At 34.5% G+C, this 18,928-nt stretch overlaps 1 protein-coding gene across 1 annotated transcript in view; it reads right to left on the bottom strand.

Moving 5' to 3' along the window:
• Positions 1 to 12,414: 12,414 nt before the first annotated feature.
• gab3 (GRB2 associated binding protein 3) overlaps positions 12,415 to 18,928 on the bottom strand; it is a 45,733-nt gene continuing 39,219 nt past the window's right edge. The window contains exon 10 of the mRNA XM_088596745.1: positions 12,415 to 15,732. Within this exon, the coding sequence (XP_088452871.1) occupies positions 15,616 to 15,732 (117 nt within the window). The 3' untranslated portion in view covers positions 12,415 to 15,615. The remainder of the gene's footprint in view (positions 15,733 to 18,928) is intronic.

The following is an 18,928-nucleotide window of genomic DNA, read 5'->3' as shown; positions in this document are numbered from 1 at the left end:
AATAAACCTATTACTTGTTCCTTTGCAGCCTACGCATGCTGACGCAGCTACCCACCTTAAATATTTATTATACTGTGGCAAGCAGTATAGAACTTAAAACGGTCCCTTTACTGCTTGAGCATTAAAACAGTATGATCAAGTCTTTTAATAGCTATTGTAATAGCTAATGTAATAACTATTTATGCACCTTCAAGCTGCTGTTATACACAGTTTGACAGCAGTTTCATATATGATAGGTACTGTATCAGTTTGTCTGTTTTATTTGCCCTCTAACAGTCCAAACAATTTGACAAGACACATCAGCAAATACTGTACATGTTGGACATTTTGGCAAATGTAAGATGTTCCTATTTACATCTTCCATTTACCAAAATATCCAGCATGTAGGACAGGTTTAATAGCTCAGTATAATGTAATCCTGCATTTCCGGCTATACCATAAGCATCCAGTTTAAAAAAGAAAAATCTGTTTTAAAAATGCGTATGAAGTTTGTTATGTTAAAAACATATCACAATCCAACCCATTAGGCCTTCATTTTTATCTTGTACCAAAAAAATTTTTTTAAAAAAATACATTAAAAAATTGAGGATGAAAGTCTAAAATACTGTAAAAAAAGACTTTACACCATGAAAAGGAATTGTTGTGACATTGGGTCTTACAGTGTGAAACTAAATTCAAAACTTCCCTTGTTTTGTCCATCATCATCTGTTCTGCTTTTACTTGTCACATGGTGAATATGAAAACACACAAGCATGCAATATGAACCAAAGTCCACATGTGTGAAATTCATTATCACAATAAGTGCCATTTCTGTCATGTCACATGACTGTATTTCTTTATGCATTCTTGCTTCCATTTGATCTTTCTGTCCAAAAGGTTCATGATAGAAATAGCTGAATGTTTGTATTTGGTCATCGCAGGTTTTTCTGGATTACTGGAGACTGAGATAGCAGAATAAACTGTAAATATTACTAAAGATGACCTTAGAATGTGGAAGCTTGACTACAGTACAAGTTGAAAGTAAAGTAGAGGTCAGAGTTGCTTAAAACAACAGTATTCAGTATTTCCTTAAAATATTGTAGTGAACTTTAGTTTTTTTGTGTATGCCAAATATTGTCAAAAGCATTTTAAGTATCTTAAAAGATTATTTCTCCATGAATACCCACAAAAGCATTTGACTACTCACAGTTGCACTGCAGTCGCAGAAACCATGTCAATATCTTGAGAAACATCAATATGCCTCAAAGTATAACTGAAAGTGTTTCGTAAATTGTACAGTACATAGTCACATAAATTCTTTATGTCTGCTTGGTGCTGTAATGTTACAGAAAAAAAATGTTCTCTATTTTTTGTTTTTGAATTTTAGATATAGAAATTTTGTAACTTGGTGAGCTGTAATCAGTGTTGTATACAAAGAGGTCTCAATATTTAAGCCAAACACCGAGCTGACTAAATAAATTATGCATAAATGAGTTGGTTATCAAAGTTTTTTCTTTTTGTTGTATAGCGCACAATACATGTATATTGTTGTATAGCGCACAATATTAAATGTTACAATAAGCCTGAATTGTGGAAATCAGGTTTTCAGTATAGACTTGACACGATTTAACAAAAAGTCCTTTCCAAATTCTTATAATCTGGCCTTTGATAAATGTTTTTTTTTATAAATGCTTAATTTAAATGTTTTTAGTTACATTCTACATGTGAAGCATTATTCCACACATAATTTACTGTAGTCTCAGTTCTTAACACCAACCTATTTGAAAGTGTCTATGCAGGCTTCCAGAAATGTCAAAAGTAGATGCCAATACCAAAAACTTCAAATTTGAACTCTGGCTTTACAGCATAATATAGCCTACAGAATGTAGTCATAATAAAATATAGCAGACATCAGGAAAGGATACTGTGAATTGATACTACGCTTGGCTACATCAAATACTTGTCAATAGTCATAGTATTGTTTTATCTTTAATATACATTTGTATTTGTTTTAATATTCAAAGATGTAAATTTGGAACTCTGGAAAAAAAAGAGTTTTCTTGCCTACAAGAGTATGAAAGACTTTCTGGCTACACACCCTAGTGACCTACTTTTTGTCACTTTTCTTATCAGTGGGTAGTTTATTTTGTTTCCTCAAGAAATTACTGCCTAAGCTTAGTACAAAAGCTGTATAAGAAACCTCAGAAATCGCACAAACCACAACAGCTTTCACAAGAATTGGTTGACTTCTTTTGAAATGAAAGAGGCCATCTGTATATTGATTGCACATTGAGAAGTTCCACTTTCGTTCTCACAAATTATTGTGGCTGATGGAATAGTGCACTCTTCTGTTGTCAGTAATCAGATGTTCAGAGTGAAACCCAAGATTAAAAAGAAAACGATACATTCCTGTATTACATTTGATTAAATCTGTATGTTTTGAATTTCCTGTGTAAACCAGTTATACAGACAGTTTAATGCTTTGTGGATAGGTCTCCATTGTTCAAAAGTCCCTTAATGAAACAATGAAATTTCCCAGTCTATCTTGAAATATTTCTGAAATAATCCTGGCTTCATTTTCTTGTTTAAACTATTCTGCCTTAATTTCCTCTAACTGTGACCATAGAACAAGCAGAAGGTTTAATTGCAAGTAGAGTTTTCTTTCTGCATATGTCTTGTTAAAACACACTGCTTCTTGTTGATCAATTCTTTCATTTTCTGTTTCAGTGCAAATCTAGTTGAATAAACTTCAGGATTTGAAATATGGATAGTCATTTAAATTGTTTGAAGAATCTACATTATTAACATGTATTAAATTGTGACCAGAAAACTATTTAAAATTAAAAAAAGTATTTACAGTAGGTTGTCAATTACATCTGTAATGGAATCTGATAAACATTCTATATACTGTATATGACATAATGATTATATGCATATGCACCTCTGCATAAAACCTTGAAAAATATAAATATTTAAGGGGGCATTTATGCTATTGTATTTTTCTTTATATTATATTTGCAGTTAACTGTTTCCATATTTTATTGGGTATTTAAATTTGTCAAACAATACTTTTATTTTTTCAGCATTACACATCTGGGAATCTTCAATTGTACAATCTGAACAAAGCAAACAAAAAAGTAGTCTAATAGATTTTGACTGGACTAATACCTGTATTCTTCTTATTTTATTTACTCAAGTTAAGTTAAAGAAAAATACAGGTCATTTTGTGACCTTATAAACATTTTCATTCATGTGTCTTCAAGATGTTTGTTTGACACATTATCTCGTCTTGTACCTAATTCTAAAATGGTTCTGGTTGATAAAATTATAAGCTTTTAAAAATTGTTTGGACATGGTATCACGTTTGATACCAAGGGCATATTTGCAGTCACAGAAGTCCTAATAGGAAGACACTGTTGATGAAGGTTTTAATTTTTAAGAGACTAAATTCATATAGTACGTGTCTGTTAGTGGTGGAAATAAAATGTGGTTTGTCATTTCAAAGTATGAACAGAAACAATTTAAATAAAGCACATGAATCACAAATGTTATTAAGAATATTTTTATATATTACAATAGGATGTATGTACCTAGGCTGCCTAACATTCCATAATTTTATAAGTTTGTTCCAAATGATGATTGAGATGCAACACTAGCTCAAATAGCCCGAGGACATGTTGGTTCTGTATAATTTGCCATGCTTCTCTTGAGCTCTGTATGAACACTGGGACTTATTTGTAGTGTTTTAAACTCCAGTCTAACTTATTATTCAAAAGCCTGAGCTGACCAAGACATCATGTTCCTGAAGCCTTAGAGTTTTATTTTACGTTTGTTTGGGTTCAGTGCTTATAAAACACAACAACATACTGTATGAATTAGTTGCTTGCAGACCAGTAGGTAGCTATGAAGATTGCAAAGGTCAGCTCTGAGTTTTGCTTTCATGTGTTTGTATTATATTTACCTCAGTTGCCACATCACATTTCTGCTTCTCTGGCCTTGGAACAATATAGTCTTCAAATGTTTGTTTTTGTTTTCATTGATCAGTTTGTAAAATCCCGCTTAGATGTTTATACTATTTAAAACAATATTTTTTTAAAAATCATACTTATACTGCTTTTGGTTTCTTTTGTGTAAATATTAAATGATTTCAGTGTGCATTTTAGTGGTTATTTTCCAGTCATTTTCAGGCATTTGTGCATCTTGTTCTGTAAGTGGCTAGAATCTCAGTTTGTTTTGTTTCGTAGATGTATTTAAACCATTACGTTTACAATAAATGCTTAGAACTATTGGAGTCAATGGCTTATTAATTATTACCCCACCCTAAGTAAAAACTATTTTTTTATATAACTACACTGTCTTTTGTGTTTTCTTGTAATGAAATGGGTTTTACATAGATTCATACCACTTTAACAAAATTTGTACATTAAAAAAACAGCGACACATAAACAGAGTATGATCAGCCATTGTTAGCTGATTTCAAGTGTTAAAAAAAACTCACACCCAGCGCTCCTTTTATTTTTTAACTAACACATTCTTAATTTAGTTTAGGGTGGTTTTCACAGCTGTAGTCTACCCCTCAAGCCCCTACATAGGTATTCATCCGCAATAGAGCCAGGGGCCTTTTCTCTAAATGCTGTGTGCAAGAAAGCCAAAAAGCATTTCCTTACCTCGCAGACCGCAGAGACCATGCATTTCTGAGCTAACACACTGAGGGAATTTCCTGGTCGTTCTTGCACACAGCTCTTCTCTGAGGCTTTTACAAACCTCTTTACCTGTGCACCCTGTGCACATCGTAGAAATCTTCCAGGACTTCTGTTCACATTTCCTTACTTCTGAAACCAACACAGACATGGCCGGGAACTCAGTTCTGGGATTGGGAACTCACATTTGGAATTGTCTCTTTCATGGAACTCAGAATTTTGCAATTGAGCAATTTGGGTAAATGTATTTTTATTGCCTGTTTTTTGGCCTTTATTTACCCTACTGAGTTCAAAACAATTGTTCATACTCTTGGCAACATTTATGGTACAGTAGCAGTAGCTTATGCACATTCCAGGATCTAAGAGAATCTTACCTGCTTCTGAAGTTTTCTTATAAACCTTACACTCTTCTCTGCACTTTATAACTATAGTATGTGATGCCATTGAATAGTGTTTTGTCCCTTTTCCAGTGGCTTATGTTATACATTGCAATGAGTGAAATCACGTTTAATTCTACATAACTTTTTTTTCACAGCTCAGATCAGTCCTTTCTCAATGTTGTATGGAGAGAGAGACAAACTGGATGGTTCAAATAGAGATACAAGCAGAAACAATATTTTCTTTTTCTCTTTTACGAAAGTTTAGCACACTGGCTATTCCATTTTAAACTTGCGCACAGAATGTACTGTATACAGCACCGTGCTGACAGTTCCAGGTGAAGATTTTTCCTGATCATCTGTCATAGTTTAACAGGTATGCTCTTTGCATGGACTTTTAATGTTCTCCCCATGTTTCCTCCAGGTGCTTTGGTTTCCAGCCATAGTCCAAAGACATACTAGTAGGTTAACTGGCTTATGGAAAAACTGCTCTTGTTGTTTGTATCTGTGTGGACACAGTGTCAGTCCCCGTGATGGACTGACAATCTGTCACTGGTGTACCCATCCTTCCACCCATTGCTTGCCATTGCTTGACCCCGAGACCCTGAATTGAATCAAGTGGTTAGGATATGAAAGGATGGGTGTGACTGTGCTAATGAGTCCAAGACTGCTCAATTATTCATTGGCCACGATGTATGGGTAAAAAATAATTTATTCAATTTTTCTTTAGCAAAATCCTTTATCATTAAATCAGAATTAAAAAAATGGGAGACTCAGAAATTGAGGCAGTTATCTGTACTTTCAAATGAAACTGATTCGGCAGCCTGATATTTTGCCCACATTTAATAATTTACTCAGTATCTTTTAATTTTAATTTACAACAGCACTTGGTATAGTAAGACAGAAAATTCAGTTTCATTTCTGAGCACATGATGCAAGGGTATTACCACTTGGTATTATAGAGGACAAAGACCTCTCAATTCTATAGTTTGTCATCTTCAATTCTGGGATTCTTCAGTTGAGTGAGCAATCATGGTGTCAATGACAGTGATATTGGCAACAGTTCACTTAAGTTATAATACTTTATAAACCACTGAAATAATAAACACACACTGGTCAGCCCAAATCTGAAAGGAAGACAGATTTGCATTACATAAAGAGCAGCGAGTGAGCACAAAATACATTTTAACATTGACATAGACTTACCACAATAAAGCCCAAACCAGATAACAAAAGTTTCTCTTCATTTTGGATCCCAGTGATATTACAATTGAAGCAAAAGCAGTTTATCCTAGGAAGAGTACAAGATACTGTACAAGCTGTACAAAAGTATCCCTTGGCTTGCTCTGTGTCTGTTCCCCTTTTTAAGGCCCTCTCACCATCCTAAAACAATCATCATGGTGGGCAACAGTCTTTATGAATATAATCAGTTTATCTAGAATCTCATCTCTTATAATAGTATGGTAAGGAACAGAAAGACAAAAAGAGCACAGGTAAGAAAAGACAGCATGCCAAAACACTTGCCAATTGTCACTTGCCACATACTGTACAATAATAGTTCTACAGATTAGCATTATATAGATTAGCATAGTAGTATCCCTATTTTTATTCTGTCCTATACAGTATGTGTAACTCTTGTCTTTCTTTTTTTATTTTTCTTCATTCCTGTTATCTGTATTCTGTATATTCCCATTGCTCTTGTTGTCAAGATGGCTGATCAAGATCTGCCACCCTTCAACATTCTTCTTTGAAAAACTATCTTTCTAAAATTCTTCTCAAGATTCACTGCCTGAAAGTGTGGTGGGAAAGCAAAGTAGTGTTGAAAACTCTACTGAAGGGATGTCTCTCCCTCATATATGGTATGTCTCTTCTGTCCTGTCAACATTCTTCTCATTCTTCATCTTTCTCAGCACTTGAATTATACAGCATGTTCTGAAGCAACTCAAAGGGATATACAAGTGAGAAGGGGGTAGAGATGGCTTACTCCCACTCATCCATTTATTTAAAACACAGTGGTGCAAATGGACATGAATGACACCTGATCTAGCAAAGTGGAAAAGCTCAACTCAGCTTCTCCCTGTGGTCCTGTGCCAGTATCAACCAGGATTCACAACAGTAGTCTTCCCTAGGTGAGAGGCTGAGGAGTCCATCACGGTGGAATTTTTAAATAGAAACAAAAGCCTTGTGAGTGACTGCAGCTGCCTTAGCTTGGAGGCGTGGGTGTATTTCTCTTTCAAGTACTTGCCAGAAACAGGAGAACTAAATCTGCTCAGGCTTTGATGACTCACAATCATCAAGTCTCAGTATGGAAAAAAGACAACAACAAAGGAGAATAAAATAAATCCATTTCCAGAAAGCCCTTGCCCATGTTCAGCATACCAATGTGTGTTCTGCTCTATTCACATTGATAGCAAGAACAGACAAGATTCTTTTTGTCTCACATTATCTTCTACTGGCATCCATAAGATAGCAGTTTAACATGCTGCTAACTATACAAAATACTGTAGTGTTACTATAAGAATGCATAGTAATAAACGACTGTACTTATATAAGTACAGTACTATAAGTGCAATCAATATGTTAAAATTAATTTCTTTTATCGGAAAGAATTCTGCAGTAGTTTCCAATCCCCTAGCTAAGAATCATTACATGAAATTGGGCCTTAACTTCCATTACTTTAGTTTTTGCATTTATAAATACTGCATGAAGTTTCTTTTAAAATTCAACATGTAAATTTACTTTAAAAGTGTCACTCATTATATAACATTATGACAAAGTACAGGCCATATTTATTTATTTCAGTGGCATGCAGTTGAAATTTTAATAGAACAACTGCTTGGCATTTTAATTTAGCAAAAAACAGTATACAATAAAATCTCGCGGAGAGATAGTGACATTCCTTAACTTCAAATTAGTTAGTATACTCAATGACATGTATGTATTTCAGGCTATTAATTAATGTTTCCCTAAAAGGAGTTTTTAAACAGAAGTTCAGGAGAAGGTCGAATTCTAATCTCGCCCACTTTTGCTCTCCTACGCAAAAATATCTAATCTACTAAGAACTCTTTTGTGCATCTTTCTCACACATCTTACTCCGATAGAATTTGCAGCCACCTCTCACCACGCCTTTCGATTTCTCCATTTATTGTTGACTACTACAGCAACATACAGTAGCTCTTCGTTCAAACCCAGATGACGGTTCTTCTGCAAACTTGACTGCTCGTTGAGTCTCTCCATCTACAACACTCATCCATCATCATTTCCTCTCTCCCTTACCACTCTGCAGCAGTCAGCACAATCACCTGACTCCCACCCCTTCATCCAGGCCTGGCTGGATCCGACCACCGTTCTTCTTCCCTGAGACTAACACAGTCCAGCTTTTGTTCCCATCTCCCTTAGAGAGATCCACATCAGTCAAAGTTCTCTTACACCAACTCCAGCATTTTTTCGGCCCATTCCTATCCTTGCCATATCTCTCAATCCCAACACCCTTTTTCAAAATTCCAGTCACTAGATGTCAGTGAAGGGGTTATGGCTTGTTTGCAGAAGACACTGCAGGAGCAAGAAGTCACCTTTTCTTCCTCCAACTCTATCTCTTTGACCTGTACCTCTCCATGCTTTAGGGAAAACTACCAGCTGGCTCCAATAGACATCCAGCCTACTCTTCTCTTCCAGCCCCCTTTCCTAAAATCATCCCTCCCCAGTACTCCAGCATAACCCCATTTCTTGGACTTCTCCCTGTTACCCTCTCCAACTCTATCCCTTCTCACTCCTCTCTTCTCTTCTCTACAACCTCTTCTTGGCTTGCTTTCTCCCTTCTCCTCTCTGTGTTGTTCTCTACCCCTCCCTTGGCCCCCATGTTTCAGCTGTCCACATAAGAGCCCCCAAGCCCCCATTGACCCTCACTCCGCTCCCTATGTGGGTGTGAGGGCACAGCTTTGGTCTGCACTGGGTCTGAGCTCTTCCATCACAGTCCTTGCAGTACCCCCCCCAGATTTTCCACCTGTGGCTCCAGTGGTCTAGGCTTATGAAATTACTTTATTGGAATTCTTACCTAGCCTTTTCCATGTACAGGGATGTCTCACATTACCAGAGCATAAGCACAATTTGAGCTTGCTGTCCTCTTCAGTGGATCAGTTTTTGTATGAATACCATAAACCGATCTCTGCTGCAGAGGTCAAATTCTGATTTTGCCTGTTCTGTTCTCCAACTTATAAATAGGTCACCTCCTAAGCACCCCTTTACATCTTTCCACCCCTTTATATCTCTTGAAGCTGCTCCCTGGCTCATTCCACACAAAAAGTGAAGAGGAGGTTCTGTGTGTTTTGTGTGAAGTAAATATCTTAAAATACGGTGCATCTGCCAAAATGTTTAGAGACAGTAAACAGTTAAATTCTTTGAAAGACATACCAGCTGTGATAATTATACAATGAAGCAGAAACATATTTTGTTGCACCTGGAAAACAAGAATTAGGCAGTGGAAAAGCAAGAACTAACATTTCTCTGGCAACCAAAGATATGCTAACTACATACTATGTATTTTGTGTTTTCTATTTAATAAAGTCATGAAGTTAACTATTTTGGGCACTTGTTTACTTTGTAGGTCTTAACTGACCCTGGTAAGCGGCTTACTGCATCATGAATTGTCTGCTTAAACTCCTTAACTTCTAACAACTGTATTTTGAAACTAATTTTAAAATTAGGATTTATTTTAGGTGGGCTTTGGATTAATGGCCATTTTATTGTAAACATCTGCTTTGCAGAGCTGAGATACAATTGTTTAATGCAAAGCAAACTAGGTAAAAATAGAGAATGGTTATGTACTGCATATACCTTAAGTGAAAACATTAAGGAGCATTTACTTTAGCATACAATTTATATACATTGCATAGCTTGCCTTTTACCACATAAAGGAGTACATATTTAAAATAAAATTATGATTTTTCATCAGAAAACAATATTAAGCAGCATTAAAATATCAGATTGATTAATGTTTTCTTTGTAAACCACACTACAATGGACTTCAGGCTTCCCTTTTCTTATTTTTGGAAAAATCAGAGCAATAAGATCATTATTACAGGAACATCTGATATTCCTACCAAAACCTGTGAAGTGAAATAAGTTTTTAAAGGTTGAATCCAAGCTAACTGCATTCTGATATGTAAAAGAAAATGATGCATTTCAAAATTATTGATTCCACAGATTGTAAAATTTCATGAGCTTTAGTTTTCTTTTAATATATTAAGAAATCCCCCCAGTTTACAAAACATAAATATAGCTATAATATAATGAGTGAAATGATAATGGTATCTATTTTAAAAGTTATGGCAAAACACTAACCTGAATCAGAAACTGTATATATTTTTCTTAAGGAAGTCACTATAGAGTAATTTGTTGTGTCAGGGTCTAGTTGTGTATATTATATTACCTTAATCACAAGCTGAAATCTGCTTCTTCATACTCCAATATTTGGCATGTGACACCATCAAGACAGCACCAAAAAAGCATGTTTCTTTTACATTCATAAAACATTGTTATTACCTACAGGTATGTATATGTTATTAACAGCTTCAAGGCTTATTATAATGAAAATGAAACACTTTCGTAAGAAATTCATTGGTGAAAATTTAATTTTAATGTCCTAGCTAAATATTGTGAAGGCATCATTAATTGTTATAAACAGTGATCAATTTGTTTCTTGTTTATTGTACTGTTTATCAACTCATTACTGTTTATCTGCTATGTCAAAACTCCTGACTTGTTAACATTAAAGAATTTAAGAAGGGGTTAGATTGGGGCTCTGCATTAGTGTACAAGCTGCAAAGGAAAAGGTAGAGGTTAGGTTCATGCTGAGTAAAAGTAAAAATGAAAGAAGAAAAAACTAAATTCAATCTGGGGGGGTTTCTTAGAATGTGTTGAGGCGAGAGAGGGGAAAATTAATATTAATTATTAAAATAAAAATAATATACACCTTTTTAGACTGCAGGGCAGTGAAATAATGTTTTTTTCTATTGCACGTCACTGTTATGTAATCCTACCCATCTGAGTCAGCTTCATTAAAGTTTAAACAGCTTAACACTTCATTATCAAGAAAGAGTGAAAACGAATTCCCTTAAAAAGTCCAGGTCTTGGTTAAAAAAGTATTTCTCCAGAGTCTTCTGTCCTGAGAAAGGAGAATAAACTTTGAGAATTAATGTCAATGTATTAGCAATAATATCCTTCAAATTCCTATAGTGGGTAGGAATTCTGAATCGATCAGGAAGTCACATACCTACAGATGTACTGTAACATTGGGGCCACATTACAAAAAATGCAAGAAATGTTGTCTTCAAGCTTTAGGAAGATATTACTTGGGGATGCTGGATACAATACACATTATCAAGATGTCAGCATGTTACCAAATCCCAAGATGTCAAGTAAACTTTGCAGCAACGTAGTGATAATGTTACATAACGGCTCCAACCATGTAAAGAACTCCACTGTCAGGGTAAGTGACATCAGGTCTTGGAGAATTCAACGTGCCATTACATTTCTCTACAAAGTTTCAACTTCATTTGTTAGCTGGATCTGACCTTGAATTCCACATAGCATTTATTCAACAGGTGAGCCATTCTGGAATAACATATTTTGACAATATAAGTACAAAAAGACAAGACAAGCTAATGGAAACTGCACTTAATACTATGCTCTTCAAAAAAAAGTTTAGTGCATAATGTTGTGATTAGTTAGGTTATTGAACTTTTTTTTTAAATTATATTCTGTAATGAACACATTGTCTTTACAAAGAAACACACTATCTTTTTATATACTGTATGTTATATTATATATAATTCTTCTCTGCATACCATAACTGAGTTGAGAAAGAGTAACAATGTGAGGGATTGTCATTCTTATGACAGGTGTACAGTATTTTGCATGGAAATAGATAATTATTTTGGAATTCCAGGAAAGGACTGAACTTCTCAAATCAAGGCAACATGAAATTTTTCAAGCCAGAACCTTCATTCAGCCTCTGTTTACCTAAAGAACGATGGAGTCATTTGCTCAAAATTAAATGTATAAATGATACCTGATGATTGTATGTGTGATACTTAATGACTGCGGTAATTACTAGTATTTACCTGTTACTTATTTGCTTATATAAATGCTAGACATTTCATTTTTTTAACACTGAGAAAAGATAAACTTTCATAAACTTTTACTACCATAAAATTGTGGTTCAGTGATGGTAGTAATGGGAAGAGATTGCTTGTTGTGATACTAAAGATAATTTCATGTTTATTCTCCCAATTTTAAAATTATAAATTGACACATAACTCAAAACAAAAGGAAATAAGAAACAGTTAATTTGCAGCAAATCGTTCAAAAATGCTTTTAATCAATCATTGTTGCACAAGTCTCCAGTGATTGTACATAGGTACTGTATGTACACAAAACCTTTAAGCTGTACAAACCTAAAAGGTTACACCTTTACATTTTTCACAGCAATGTATTTTCTCAGAAAAGCAGAAAAATAATATTTTATTAAGACAAACAAGATGTTTGTTATAGTGGCAGTGCTCAAACATCACACCTAGAGTAAAACTGTTTAAGGAATTTAAAATAATTATTTTAACAACAAACAACAAATGTTATGATTATTCTTGACAACGTATCAGGTAACTGCAACTTCATAAACCAGAAGAATGATCCTTCATACTGTACTAGCTTCAAGTCCACTCAATTACATTCAAAAGCCATCCATCTGGGAAACTTAAAAATTAATGATTAAACCTTCTTAACCTCCCTTTTATAAGTTTACTCTGGTAAACCATGGTAAAAGCAGAGTAGGGTGTAATAAGCACAGTGATATCATGGCAAAGCACAAATAGGTATAATAAGGCAAGATATAAACCAGAAGATTCCCTGGCAAGGCAAAGAAACTGCATAGTGTAGTCATGGTAGAACCGAGAGAAAACATATTTACTGTGTCCACTATCGTAAGGGTCCAGTCATTGTAAAAACTATATAGACAGAGACTTACAGAGTGTGCAAAGGTAACAAAAAGAGTGTAAATGCTATCTGGAGTCTTGCTTCATGTGTCCTTTACTGTACATTGGCATTAACCAAATCTACTATTGGCAAGATAATGCATACATTAAATTTAATGTAAAATATTGTATATAGTGTATGTAAGCGTAATTATTCTAAGTATCAGTGTGTTTGTGCATATGCGGAGAACACTGTAAAATGTTCATTTCTGAATCTGAATTAAAGCAAATCTGAGAAAAAAGATTTGATCTTCAACATTGACCATTTTGTCATGTAAATTGTACATCTTTGAAAACTACTAGATACTATAGTACCAACTTGAAAGCCTTCAACAGAATAACTATAGAAGATTAAATACAATATTCTAGAAACAATATACAGTATCACTATGCCTTTATTTAATAATATTGTTGTTTAGAATTTTCAGTCTTTGTGCATTTACTTAGAGTGCCGTAAGATCATTTCAATCAAATGTCTTGTCTTTTTTTGGTAGTTAACTAAAATATGTTCTTTTTTGGTACATACAGTAGGTTTTCTTCTGGTACAGCATTTAATTCTTTTTTTTCATTCAACACTTCCCAAGGTTCTGAATGCTGTGAGATAGCATTGATATTGTAGCTGCAGTACTGAATTCATAGTTTCCCTTTTTCTTAGTATTATCACTATTAAATACATTTTTTTTTCTGACCGGTGCATCTGTAAGTGCGTCTTCTTAGAATATTATTATTTGTTGGCATTTGAATTTTTGGAATATGTTTGCCCATAAGATAACAAAAACGAAAGCTATTTTATTTTTCATAAATAAAAATATCTTAATTCGGTAGCAAAGCATATTTTTTCTTCTGTACATATAACTGCAAAGTACAAAAAGTTATTTTTTAAGAATTCCCCCGTCTTTTTAAATGTTAAATAATGTACAGTATTTAACAGTGTTAATGCAGTGCGTTTTCATGAAGCTAGTCCTCATAGTGATTTAAATTGTACCTGAATTCATGAAAAGCAAATCAAAAATGCCACTGAAAACATGCACCTACGTACTTTGATTTTACAAATGTGCTGTAGATTATGCATGCTTTAATCCATACAGAAAAAAAATCAATGCCAAATACAGTTATCTGTGTGTTGTGCATACAGTGGATTCTGCTTGCGTCTATAAGCTCGTTAAGATAAAAGGTTTATTTTTCAGCTATTATTTTTGTCTAAGCTTTTTGCCATTCATTTTTAAGCCTGAGCCAGTGGCTTATTCCAAGTAGGATGGGTCTACAGTTTATCCTTGTCCCATTGGGTGAGACTGAGCTTCAGCCAGGCCACAAACTTGGAGTGGATGCATGCTTTGATCTCTCGATTTGGAGAGCTTTGCAACACATATTGTACATTTACAGAACAGTAAAGGAGAGAAAAATTACAGCATGTGACAGCGGGCTACCTTTTGACTTTTACACATTAGTTTAACAAACTGAAACCTTAACACCTTTTGTTCCTCTGTCCTAGCTAAGGAACCATACTGTAGTTTTAACTGCTGTATTCATTTTTATATCCGTAATTTACATGAAACATGTTTATTTTCCCCTTCACAGTATGACAATCTGAAATGAAAAGGTTTATTTAAAGACTGTTAAAGCATATTCATTTAATCTTTTTAATTTTTGGATGCTTCTCAGCCATAGTAATGCCCTTTATGGAATCAATTCAGCAGAGTTAAAAGTAGCTAAAAAAATATATGACAGCTATGCCATGTTTTTTGGCAGATATTTCTGTTCACTTCAAGTAATAAAAATGAACAATAACAATAATAAAAACAAAGTATAAACTTCATTATGAAGTAAATTGCATTTCAATTTAAGCAACTTGCAACAAATGACAAACTAATTTTCTAGAACATGCTGTTACCCTGAATAGTATGGCCATGTTCCTTGTATTAGAAATCTTATGGTACACTGAACTTGAGCCCTGGAATATTTTTGTGTTTTTCTTTTTACAAAAATCTATTTTATAAAACGAAAACATTTAGTAGCTTTTACTTGGGGTAGTTCATTGTGGATTTCTGGGTAAATTAATGCGAGTTTATTTCAAAGTGCTAGTAATGGCGGCAAAAATATCCTTTGATTATGCTACCACGGTTTTTGGCGGTTTTTCATTTTAGTGTATTTTAATCTCAAATAATATAATATGAACATGAAAAAAAACATTCTTGTTCCTATTCAGAATCAGTGTGCTTTTTGATATCACCACTAACATTGTACATTAATGCTGCTGTAACAATATTCTGAATAAATTAAGACGTGATTACGTATGTATAATTTACAAGGAAAACATATGACAATCATTAAAAAGTATTAACTGTCTGTTTTTGCTGATTGTTAAAGGTACAGCACTGATATTTCAGCAGAGGTCAAATAGTGGTGTGAAACAACAGGTTGTGGTTTATCTTTTCCAGAAATAAAGAAAACAAACTCTTTCATGGGTTTTCTTTGCCTGTTCTTCTTCTTCTACTTCTGGTACCCTTTGCAGGATTTCAAAGCAAAATTTTAAACTTTGGACTGTCTTACATCCTTCCACTCCATTTTAGTGTTTTGCAGGGCCTGTGTCTTTTTCTCATCAACTTGAACATAGTCCACTCGGTGTTCATCAGCAAGCAAGGGTTTCTGCAAACAGAACAGAAGGACTATAAAAACAGAGAACCGTAGAGTAAAATAAGGTATTTATTAAGTAGCAAAATATACATTCAATTTTTTGGGATTATATATTCTTGAACCCATCCAATGTATCCATCTGCCTGAGTAGTGTCATTCCCATTACCGTTATAGAAAAGTGAGAAATTGCTTTAACATTTGAGCTAAGGGGGGATGTGACTTACTATCCAGCATGAGCAGTCAGCCAAGTCAAAAAAATAGTATAGTGCCATAGTATCAGAAAAAGAAAGTACTTTTTTTGAAGTGCAGGTTTCATAAGGGAAATCAAGCCAAAAAATGCATACAGAAAAACAGCAGAACAGCACAAAACTCAACCAACAATTACTACAACTCCTAGGCCAGGTTATATACTGTAACACTCAGTCCTTATCCTCTTGATGGACAGGTGAACCTCTACCCTGACACTAGATGGTGGAACAGACATACACAACATACAACACATACAACATTGTGGGTCTACAACAGGTAACACACAACAAAATACAACAACACATGTAATATAAAAATAACATAGCGATAGACACTACAAAAGGAACGATATACAAATGTCAAATGACAGGCCACAAGACAATGAAACAAGGGCCAAGTACAGCCCATCGTAACAGGTAGGAACTTTAGGCAGATTGTGCGAGCCCAGAGTCAATTGTTTTGCGATGCTGGAGTCAACACTCCTATTCTTATTAGCAGTGCTAAGGGATTTTAATGACCAAGTAAACTGAGGACATCAGTTTAACATTTCATGAAAGGGATGACACCTTCTACAGAACCTCCCCCTCCTTGGTCATCATACTTGGTCATTGGATTAGAAAATCTGGTCCAGAAGGAAACATGCCAAATAATAATAATCTACATTAAACTGTGCTTTCACTGGAGAGCCTGTCCCATGACTGACCAAGCAATACTATGTGGACAGCTCAAAGGTAATCTTTACAAAATTGCCTATTTACTTACTAGTTTAAAGCATACAATGCATATTAGATTCGTAATATTTTTCATATAATCATTTGCTGATTTTTATAATCCACACTGAAATTCTAGAGGTAAAATTTGCTTTTACCACTTTTCAGTTTTTATTTAGCCATTTATTTATTTTATTTATTATTATATGTTTTTTTCTGTGAGTGTGTGAAGTAGGTTGTGTATGTAAAAAATAGTAATTGCTACATTATAGTGGCATTGTGGCAGGACTGCAAACTTTAAAGCAAGAACATATTAAAACTGTGCAAGGGTTCAGCTACTATTGCAAGGCACTGTATAATAACTTCTGTGTACAGTTGATTGCGTAACTGCCACTTGAGGATAATGTCAGAAAGACAATCCTGCCTCTGCTTAAAGAGCAGTTGCCTGGATACAGCAGGAGTGTACATGGAAATTGGTTTCTTTCTTCTCAAATTTAAGTGAAAAGCATGAAACACCACAATGTGTACTACTGGGTGTAGAACATTGACTGCTGATGGTCAGGTTTGGAAAACAGGAAAGTAAAATTGGGATTCTAGCAGCACTGTTTCACAATTATGAGAAAAGAAATAGGAACCCAGGAGACTTAGTTAATTAATAACAAGAGTAGATGCTGCGATGCCTGTTTGAAGTCCAGCAAACACAAGGCTGATTCAATTTCTTCCTTCAAATAGAGCTTTTGCCTACTCCATAAAGGAATCTTTGACCATGTGAGAGTTAATTTCCTGACCTGAAGCTCATAGTTTCCGTGTGATTATTGTTGAAATTGATTGGACCAGTCTATGGGTTATCTAATAGACTATGATTTCAGTGATCACCTGCACCTGCCATTGGCGGTAGTCCAGGTGATAGCATTTCTTATAGAAGCTGCCATTTTCTATTAATAACTCAAGAAAGCATTTAACAGCTATGGTTTTCAGTACATCATGAGTCAATTCAGTTCTGAGTTTTAAAATAGTTTGTACCAGCATTCAGTGTATGTATAAGCATGTTTTAGTGACAACTTTGGGTTGTGTAGGGGAAAACAAATAATTATCTAAAACATACACAGAATTATGTTTTCAAATATGTTTGGCCCATTCTGTTATGAGGTGATATATGTACATGTAATGTGGGTAAAAAGAGCTTGATTTAAGAAATGTGTTGTGTAATTCTGCTTTTACAGAATTCTACAGAACTAAAATATGATCATAAAGCAATGAGAATTATATAAGGAGTCAACATTCTTTTGTGAAACCTGAATGAAGTTTTTCAGAATTATAAAGCAAAAATTGTAGTTGTGTTTAAATTAAAAAAGACAGTTAAAGCAATTTTGCATAGTGCTTAAAAAAGCAACTTTTCTAATAAACTAGTCCTTGTCTCTGAAGGTGGAACTAATTGATAGCTCTTTTCCCTTTTGTGTGGAACTGACAGTAGTTACAAAAGGATTCTGTCAGACTTTTTCTTTAAAAATAACCTTTGTACCAGCCTGAAAATACCTTCCTTAACTAAATTCTCTAACATAGCAGAGCAAGTGAAGATCACAGTAATATACTGTTACAGGTTGAGGTAAGTGGCAATGGAGGTGTCTCAAAGAATCTACGCACAGTTGGTCTAACTAGTGTCAATATTTCCACTTCCTAGACGAGCTTCAATCCTAGGGATCTTTACTTAGTTGCAATTGGTGTGAGACACACTGATTAAAAGAATCTTCTGGGTTATCTTAGTTAATTATATTCTGGGTAAATGATTTAGTGTATCAAAAGTGTAGAAGTGAAGAAGACAATCTGTATAGAAGACAGAGACAGAAGAGGGGAGACAGGAGAAGGACAGAACTTAAAGCATGTCCCAGGCAAGAGGTCCTTGTTCAAAAACATTTAAAAAATCCCAATTGGAGCTACTGTAAGTGTTTGAATCTTCTACAGAAGAGTGCTTGCTGTTCTATAGATTTTGGGGAACTGGATTTCATGAGTCAAGAATCCCTCAGTTAAAACGGCCTCTCCTGCTTAGTGGTTGCATATTTGAATAAGGAGATTGGTTCCCATTTATTCTGTGGCTGTATTCTATTTAGTTTAGAAGGCATCTTATCTCTTATTCTTGCCTTCATAGGCATTAGAAGTTAGGTTAGGACATTAGACCTCTGGGACACCTTGTCAGTAAACTTGGAAATAGAATAAGATGTGTGCTGTATGTTTATGTTGTAGTAGTGTTT

Source organism: Lepisosteus platostomus, chromosome 10, assembly GCF_059453375.1.
Source record: "Lepisosteus platostomus isolate fLepPlt1 chromosome 10, fLepPlt1.hap1, whole genome shotgun sequence".
Lineage (NCBI taxonomy): Eukaryota > Metazoa > Chordata > Actinopteri > Semionotiformes > Lepisosteidae > Lepisosteus > Lepisosteus platostomus.
This window is presented reverse-complemented; position numbering and strand designations above follow the sequence as displayed.